Consider the following 9,867-nt stretch of genomic DNA (forward strand, 5'->3'; position numbering starts at 1 on the left):
ACCCTCCCCCCTCAGGCTCTCGCCATATGTCAAACATCACTCAAAATATGACAGCAAAAGTACATGTCACACAACCAAATTGCATGTGGAAAGTGAATGCAACATGCTACAGGTGATAAGTACAGATGTTGTCTGCCCATTGACCTGCAGGCTGGAGGGTTGGTGAGTTGTGGTGGGGTGGAGTGAATATAGATTCCTATGCTAATAGGAATCTCAAACCCTCTGAAGGAGTTGTGTAACATTGTAGCAGCAAGGGGCAGGACTTCCAGTGTGACATTATGGGGAAAGAGGACTATAAATTGAGGGCCACCTCTCAGGCACCTGCAAACAAACAAGCAAGCAGCAAAGCAGAAGACGGCTGGGATAATTTGGCAAAGTGCATTTAAGGATATTCTACTTCACCGTGAGCTCTAGAAACAGACCAACAGCAACCATGTCAGCACACACCAGCCTGCTCCTTCTCATCACTGTGTGTGTGTCCATGCAGGAAGGTGAGTACTACAGCGCTATTACTATAATAAATGATCTTAGGAATTGTTATGTCTTCCACAAGCAAAAATAGACTTACTCATGTCATTGAAGTATTGAAAAATAATGGTCAAGTGTCTTCCACTGATCATTTTTTGAATGGATAACTAAATATAAAAATATCATAAAAATATTACTTTGGAATGACACACTATATAAAAAATTATGTAATTGTATTGAGGTTCTGCATCAACAAAACACTGGCTGACTTTCTATTTAAACGAATTAATATCCCTACACAATGATGACATGGTGCAGCATTGACTACATGTTTTTATTGTCCAGAGCAATGTAAAGACTTACTCATTAGCACACTCATTATATTCAGTGACAAGATATACAAAGCAACAAAGAGACACGTTTCACCAAGCCCCGTTCCAACTGTTCCATCATCAATGAAGATTTATCGTTAAACACATTAGGACCAGTGTTACATCTCACTTCAACCTTGCTGACGAGCTCAGGGGTACACATTCTCAAATGTTGATTCTCTGGAGAACCTCTTCATCTCACACAGCAAATGGATTATCTTGTGTTTGAGTGATCTTGGTTGTGAAAAGCACCTTAAACTTGAACTTGTGAGAGCATTACAATGTTTGTTTGCTGGTTGTAGACTTATCATTGTACAGTCAGAAAATACCAGAGGCTGTGTTTCTCCATATTCTGGTCATCTCTGTATCGGGACAAATGAGATGTACTGACTCCACTGAAACACTAGTACACATTCCCTTCTTATCGAGGGACCCACTTACTTACTTATACTGGTCAATAAAGAGGTGAAGTCTCCTCCAGATGTCTGTTTGCCCTTCACTATTGGCATTGGCACTCCCTTCAGAATGTTTGAACAGACAGATAACAGAGATTACAGATGATTACTAGCTTTCCACAGAAAGGATTGATTAGACTGGTGTGATCGATCATGGCAAATAGCGGAGTACCGATAATAATACATTTGTCTAGTGTCCATTTATGCTGGTGACAGCGTTGGGGAGTAAGGGATTACAAAAAACTGTAATCCGTTACATTACCAGCAAAAATATTGTAATCAGATTACAGGTACTTTTGAAAAACTAGATGATTACTTTGAGAACTACTTTTACATTCAGAATGGATGTTTGCGGGAAAAAAACATCTTTGACACTTCTCTGTTTTCTCAATGACATTCAAATCAGCATTGAAAAACGGCACACGTTTAAGTTTGTTCCATCTGAGCGAATCTGAACACAAGTCAAAGACCACTATGATGACACACCGAATGTGTTTGATGGATCGCGGGAAAAGAGCAGGATCAGGCTTTTGTAGGCTACAATCTAAGCTATGCTTTCCAATGGTGCGACTGCTGTCGGCATCCAAAGATTATCCAATTTAAACGCTTGGAGGTAAGGATGACAGCAGTGGATTAGTCTACAGTGATACAGATATCACATATTATTGATATCTGCATTGATGTAATTGTGACTCACAGTTCTGCTCTCTCATTTAGTTTTTTTGCGTGTTATGGATTGTGGTTGTTGTGGATGGCTGTTCACAAATTTAAATGTGTATTTGAACCCAATAATGGTTCAATTCAAGAAGTTTAAGCTGCCAGTGAAAAATGCGCTCTTGCAACAGCTGCATAGCGCGGACCCCAGCCTATGGAATAAAAGTGGGGCTTTTATTGCTCAATCTCATTCAGGCTGATTAAAAAATAAATAAAATCCATAGGCCTAAGGGACACATGCTCAAACTCGTACACTTTTGATAGACTTAAAGGGGCAATCTGTAGTTGCTGCATCCATTTTTGGACGTATAAATTATATATATCTATCCATCTATTATTGAGGAATATAACTTATAAATGCCCCATAAGCTTAGTTCAAATGTCACACTCCATGAGAAACCAAAATATAAGCTTGTTTTTCTCCAATGTTTGTAAACATTGTAAATGTAATCAAATACTGTATAGCCTCATAACATGGTTAAAACAATACTCTTGATATCATGGATGGTCAGTCCTTGCATCCACAGCTCTGTCTGTTAATCTGAGAGTGATTACATTTCTCCAGGCCCATCCTTCAGCTTTTTACCAAAATAGAACGTGACCGTTTTGTTATTGTTTCATCTGTGGATTTGCCCTTTAAACAGCTGCATATTATCAAGTGTCACCATCGAAGTGTCACCAACAAAAAGTTCAACAATAGAAAATAGAAAATGCAGCATATTGCATTAATTTTTCACATGTAAATAGCACTTTTCAGTAGCGCTCAAAACATGCCATGTAATGAGGGCAGCATTTACTTTTCAACTCGAATCAATGAGCCCAATCAGTACTCCATGACAACAAAATCATAAACAACAGAGTAGGCCTGGCTAATACATCCTTAGTGTTGGGGTTATGCTCAGGTAAAACAATTTGGCTAATCAATACTTACCATGTTTCCAAGTCCTATTCTTGAAGATCAAGGGGTATAACATTTATTGGAATAACTGGAATTCTGAATGACTTTGGTTTTTAATGTAAAGACATAATTTAATCGTATTATTATTTGTAGCTGAAAGCAGAAGCCTACATAACGAACCCATAAAGTAAAATGTAACATCCATATATGGCCAGCTATGTAAACTTTAACATTGATTTATCCTGCAATAGATGTCGTTTAATTGGTAACATACATTTTTGTCTTCTTCTAATGCCTCTTAAGTGGAAAGTAATCTAAAAGTAATGGAATGTAATCAGAATGCATTACTGAGTTTGGGTAATCCAAAAGTTATGTTACTGATTACAATTTTGGGCAGGTAACTAGTAACTGTAAAGGATTATGTTTAGAATGTAACCTACCCAACCCTGGCTGGTGGATTGTACGGTCTTGATGCACCAGGATTGCTTTCTTAGCTATATCCTTCTGTCTGTCATTGTAGGATTTGGACTTCCACTGTCAGAGAGGCCTAAGTCCAGTGATCTGGCTCCACCTCACAGAGTGCGGACCAAACGCTGTGCCTGCAACAACCAGCTGGACTCTGAATGCCACTACTTTTGCCATCTCGACATCATCTGGGTCAACACACCAAGGTGGGCAAACACACCTCACAGAAATATATGCATTCACAGAGAGAAACAACATGCTCATACACTTACTTACACTAACACACCATCAAAGACGTAAAACAAATACCTACTCAGCTTTGCAGACATATACTTGAGCAATTCACTTATGTGGGTCAATTACGTCACAGTGTGATGATATCAACATTAATATTTGCACCGTTTTTTAAACGAAGGTTGAAAGTCATGCGTCCTCCGATACACAAAGAGCAGGATAAGGATATTCTTCTTAACACAGCATACCAATTGGTATCAATATGACATTATTCTGGCAATCATCCCTGTCTTGCAACACCCCAATTGGTATCAATATGACATTATTCTGGCAATCATCCCTGTCTTGCAACACTGCATTTTATTAATGCCAAGGAACAAAGTCTATAAACATTGTGGTTATATCTTTTATTTATTATTATTATTATATATTTTTTTTAATTTTACCCCTTTTTCTCACCAATTGTTGTAGTAGTTACTATCTTGTCTCATTGCTTCAACTCCCGTACGGGCTCGGGAGAGACTGAAAGTCATGCGTCCTCCGATACACAACCCAACCAAGCCGCACTGCTTCTTAACACAGCGTGCATCCAACTCGGAAGCCAGCCGCACCAATGTGTCGGAGGAAACACCGTGCACCTGGCAACCTTGGTTAGCGCACACTGTGCCCGGCCCGCCACAGGAGTCGCTGGTGAGCAATGAGACAAGGACACCCCTACCGACCAAGCCCTCTCTAACCCGGACGATGCTAGGCCAATTGTGCGTCACCCCACGGACCACCCGGTCGCAGCCGGTTACGACAGAGCCTGGACGCGAACCCAGGGACTGATGGCACAGCTGGCGCTGCAGTACTGCGCCCTTAACCACTGCGCCACCCGGGAGGCCCCCTTGTGGTTATATCTTGAGAGTGACTGAGCAAACTGATATTCCCTTTCTCTCTTTCCCTTTCTGTAGTAAGACCACTGTTTACGGCTTGGGCAGCCCTCTGTCACGTCGCCGTAGGTCTGCCGGTCGCTGTGTGTGTGCCGACTCTGACGACCACACCTGCACCAGCCTCTGTCAGGACAGGTGAGTTGGGGTCAAAACAATGGCCAAGACACTATCACATACACCACCACCGCAGACAGACAGACAGACAGACAGACGGACAGACAGATACTCAGAGACTGTGGAATGTTCTAGTTGTATTAGTTAGCCATTTGAGTACACAGAACAAGAGGGACTGGACTCTGTGTTGAAGCTCTTCAAGGTGTGGTCTGAGAGCATAGCTCACTTCTCTGGGATTCTATTATTATCTTGAGGGAGTGTTGTTGTGTGTGTCACACAGGCGTTCCCTCTCGTGGTGGAATGAATCTGCAGCACAATGTTACGGAGTGCCCGAAGGGGCAGTGTTATCCTTGGCTGTGTAATCCCCACTGCATGTTTTGATTGGCTCAAAAGGGACAGGGGAGTGAAGTGTCTAGGAGTCTCAAGAATTGAAGGCTGAATTTGGGATTAATGGTTCCTAAGGATGATAGAGAAACAAATACTGGCACCTGGAGACACCCAGAGACTCAATGCAACTCATTGTTCCTCATTTCTAGCATGCAATCTGTAACGCTACACGCTTGGATAGAGCCGTTAGACATTATATTGTAAAGACATTATTGTTTGGTCTATGACCTTGATGTCAGTAAAACTTTTAGTGTACAATAAAGTTGTCTTTAGATTGCCAAATTGGCAGAAAAAAGAGGCAACAGTTCTTTACACACCTGATTCTTTGATCAAAGGTATTGTGAGAATTCACTGATCTGAGTTTGTTTGAAGGGTATCTGCAGTGCCTTCAGAAAGTATTCATACCCCTTGACTTTTTCTACTTTTTGTTGTGTTACAGCCTGAATTCAAAATGGATTAAAAATAAATAAAATCACACATCTACACACATTACCCCATAATGACAAAGGAAAAACATGTTTTTAGAGAATTGTGCAAATTTATTGAAAATGAAATACAGAAATATATCATTTACATAAGTATTCACACCCCTGAGTCAATACTTTGTAGAAGCACCTTTGGCAGCGATTACACCTCTGAGTCTTTCTGGGCAAGTCTCTAAGAGCTTTCCACACCTGGATTGTGCAACATTTGTCCAGTATTATTGTCAAAATTCTTCAAACTCTGTCAAATTGGTAATTGATCATTGCTAGACAACCATTTTCAGGCCTTGCCATAGATTTTCAAGTAGATTTAAGTCTAAACGGTAACTTGGCCACATTCCCTGTCTTCTTAGTAACCAACTCCAGTGTAGAAATGGCCTTGTGTTTTCGGTTATTCTCCTGCTGAAAGGTGAATTAATCTCCCAGTGTCTGGTGGAAAGCAGACTGAACTAGGATTTCCTCTAAGATATTGCATGGGCTTAGCTCTGTAGGCCAGTCTGCCCACATCTCTCTCTCTTCTTGTGTGCAGCTCAGATAACTCTTCACCCAGTGCTCAGTTAAGAGCTCCCCAACCTTTTGACTTTCCTTCATGAGCTTGAAACAGCTGTTTGCTATTCTGGTTTTCAAATGAAGCATAGGCTGTACACAGAATTATTTCATATTGTACCACAAGATGACCGTTGTTATTATGTTGCTGACCAGTGTCTCTTTCCTCCAAAGATCTATGGGCAGAGCCTCTGAGAGAGCCAGGGGATGGGCCTTTCCACCCAGGAAGGAAGCAGCCAGGGCCCCTGGGCTTAATGAGCGCTAAACGACATTGTGTGGCAGACAGTGAGGAGTGAAGAGCGAGTACCAGAACAAATGACACTCTAACATTGAGAGGAGCAGAACAAAGGGCTGCTGATAGAGAGATGTGTCACATGCAGGAAGGCCACAGACCGGTGGGACTGCCTGTCTGTTTGTTGGTTTGCACCCATAAGGAGAGGTTGGAAAGCAAAATGGGACAGAGGCCTGAAGACAGAGAATAGACACTAGATCCAAACCTTGAGGGATGGATCAGGCATGATACATAGAGGGTATTTGTGCAGCAAAATGTTTGTTAGGGCCAGGAGGGACAAGGATGGTCCATGCTTCTGGCAAACTCTGGCCAGGTAGCCGTAGAGGAAAGAACACTTGATGTGTTTATGCTGGTTGTCTGTGTTCAAAACAGTGGCAGACCATTGCTGTCAAGATGGAAAGAATGTAACAGGGAGAATATGACTGTTACGATCATCAAAATTATGTATGAGATAGCCACTGTGTTTTTCTCATTATTTTGCCAAACATATTTAATCTCTCCTTTATTTGATTTGTATAATAACAACATATTATGATTGCCATGCAGGTTAATCATCAAGGAAAATGACTGAGGGCATTTAAAGGTGCAATGTTTAGGATTATACACTGAGTGTACAACACATTAAGAATACCTTCCTAATATTGAGTTGTAAAGTTGACTGGATGTCCTTTGGGTGGTGGACCATTCTTGATACACACGGGAAACTGTTGAGTGTGAAAATCCCAGCAGCGTTACAGTTCTTGACACAAACCGGTGAGCCTAGCACCTATTACCATACCCTGTCCAAAGGCACTCTGATTGGCACACATACACAACCCATGTCTCAGATGTGTCGAGGCCTAAAAATCCTTATTTAACCTGTCTCCTCCCCTTCATCTACACTGATTGAAGTGAATTTAACAAGTGACATCAATAAGGGATCATAGCTTTCACCTTGATTCACCTGGTCAGTTTATGCAATGGAAAGAGCAGGTGTCCTTAATGTTTTGTACACTCAGTGTATATGTGTGTATGGTTGGGTGGGTCAGGTGGGTGGGTGGGAGTAAAAAATACATAACATTGAAACATACGGTACATTGTTGTATTAAATTGATTTCGACCACTTCTGTATTGAGTGACTGTGTGAAGCAGTGTGTAACAATAAACAAATGAATAGTTGAATTATACAAAATATTTGCCAGACTCTCCTTATTTGACTGCGTTGACTAGATGATGAACTCTACGTTTACCTACAACACAGTGTAATAGTTCCATTATAAATATTCTGATGGGTCAAGGAGTGCAGGCGGAATGGAGTTGTCAGTCTTCTTTGGTTTATAACCCTGCAACAGAACATATTATAAAGGAAATGTGAAGGGACGAGGAATTGCACCCAAGTCATGTGGCCGATTCTCCTGTGTTATTGTTTTATGGTGTTTTTTTTTTACTTTACCTTTATTTTACTAGGCAAGTCAGTTAAGAACAAATTCTCATTTTCAATGACTGCCTAGGAACAGTGGGTTAACTGCCTGTTCAGGGGCAGAACAGCAGATTTTCTAACTTGTCAGCTCGGGGATTTGAACTTGCAACCTTTCGGTTACTAGTCCAACACTCTAACCACTAGGCTACCCTGCCGCCCCAGAACACTTCTCGCCCATGGGATAAGAGACAGGAAGCATATTCAGTCAAACAAGTTGCCTGTTTTTTCCCCCCCCTGGTGTATACTTAGATCAATAACTGGGACAGAAAGGGAAAAACCTAATAAGCAATGACTGAGCACTTTGAATTTACGGAATCATATAAATCATTATCACTCCACATCATACTGTATGTATTGTTCATTCATGAGGTATGTGTGGAAAAGTAAAAGGTAACTTTGGAGTTGTGTGAAGAGTGAACTTTATTATGAGAACTCCCTGCACTGCATGCAGGAATAGGTGAGATTACATAGTTTAGAAATGGCCTATTCAATGTACAGTATATGACTGTTCATTTGGCAGGGGTGTAGAACAACATTTTGAATAGACACCAAGACACTGAATCTCACCAGAATGTGAAACGTTGAAAGGATACTGTAGAAATTAGCTTATGATGTAACACGTCTGTAGTGAGGAAGAAAATGCTGTAATATTGAATTGTTACGTAAATATGGTACATTTTAGCTCTCCAATAGACCTATACAATTAGGATTTTCTATTCACTTTACTAGGAAGCAAACTAATAACAATAACTGTTTTGAAAAATACCCTCATATGCTGATGTATGCCACATGGAGCAAATGATCGAGAAATATGATTTTTCTGTTTGTGTATAGTATTTTCAACTTCTCCCAGTCTCTCAAGCCAATGCAAACACTTTCTGCTCTTAGTTCAAACGGAGGCCCAAGGTAGATAAATGTCCAAGGAATTCAAAAACCTCAAATTAATACAAATAAAAAAGATTTTCCCTTCAAAAGCAGGCCAGTTTCTGTTGTCATAAGGATTTCATGGCACATTTCCTATGACCAAATGTGTCATTGCGGTAGTGTCCTGCACCCCCCCATTCTTAGTTACCATGACCCCTCGCTGACCTGTAGGATATAGGCCTATTGCTGAGACGATGAGTAACACTGGGAATCGTCTTACTGGGGTTTTTAATGAGATGACTTTCAAGTAATCTATCTCCCCTTTGGCAGTGTGATGCAATCAGCCCCATTCCTGTCATACTTGTTGTCATACATCTACTGCAGAGTACCCCTGCGGCCAGGCTCTCCAGACAGGCCCCAACATAGTCTTCCTTCCATCAAGAGCAGGGCCGGGTGCCATTTCCTCATGTCACCACAACGACAATAGATCAGAGGGCAACAAGATCACACCATGTCCCATAATATACTCTTATACTGTACATTGTTGTAAATATTTTTCACCCTATTGGGAGAATTCTAATAAGTCGTAAAATGGCCAATTTCTTAGCAATGTTACAATTAGTCTGGATTCATTGTACGACTCGTGTGAATGTAACATGTATATTTCTCCATTATGAATTGTTGATTCACCTACAGTTCTGCAACTGAAATCTATCCTCTGCCAAAACCCTGCTCCATTTAAAGTAACCTGCTATGCTCAAACCTGTTCTACTGCAACAAGGGTCACAAAACTCAGATCATTTAAATTCCTGTCATTCTGAAAGTGACGCAGGAAGTGTTTAAAATGTACCCTGGATATTTGATTACCAGTGTTACTCATCGGCTGGGTAAACCTTCCGGTTTGCTCTGTAATGGTGTTGGATTATGAGAATATGAAATATACTTACTCATGTCACTGAGGGAGAGAGGGAACTGTATAACGTTTACTTTCTGTCCAGATATGTTATTGTTAGCCATCCAGGGATCCTATGGAAGGAGAAAAGACATAGTCTGGTACGAGTCAACATGACAGCCGTGAGTTGGGGAGGTGTGAACACTTTGGGGCAGAGGTCAGGTCAGATGAAGTGAGGAAGAACAGGTATCACTAAGGTTCTGTCTAGCAACAGAGATGCATTGGCTGTTCAGA

At 41.0% G+C, this 9,867-nt stretch overlaps 1 protein-coding gene across 1 annotated transcript; it reads left to right on the forward strand.

Annotated features, from left to right (window-relative positions):
• The first annotated feature begins 288 nt into the window (after nucleotides 1–288).
• LOC118364100 (endothelin-2-like) lies at nucleotides 289–7,372 on the forward strand. Its single transcript, XM_035745337.2, has 4 exons — nucleotides 289–491; nucleotides 3,427–3,577; nucleotides 4,559–4,672; nucleotides 6,241–7,372. Exons 1-4 carry the CDS (start codon nucleotides 434–436, stop codon nucleotides 6,329–6,331), a joined length of 414 nt encoding a protein of 137 aa, XP_035601230.1. The 5' UTR covers nucleotides 289–433; the 3' UTR covers nucleotides 6,332–7,372.
• Nucleotides 7,373–9,867: the final 2,495 nt, after the last annotated feature.

This window comes from Oncorhynchus keta, chromosome 31 (genome assembly GCF_023373465.1).
Source record: "Oncorhynchus keta strain PuntledgeMale-10-30-2019 chromosome 31, Oket_V2, whole genome shotgun sequence".
Classification (NCBI taxonomy): Eukaryota; Metazoa; Chordata; class Actinopteri; order Salmoniformes; family Salmonidae; genus Oncorhynchus; species Oncorhynchus keta.

Excerpts from the sequence above, each read along its gene's own strand:
- LOC118364100 (XM_035745337.2), top strand. The coding sequence starts at position 434 with ATGTCAGCACACACCAGCCTGCTCCTTCTCATCACTGTGTGTGTGTCC. Across the intron at positions 492-3,426 it reads GTGTGTGTCCATGCAGGAAG|GATTTGGACTTCCACTGTCA; the intron begins GTGAGTACTACA and ends CTGTCATTGTAG. Across the intron at positions 3,578-4,558 it reads ATCTGGGTCAACACACCAAG|TAAGACCACTGTTTACGGCT; the intron begins GTGGGCAAACAC and ends CCCTTTCTGTAG.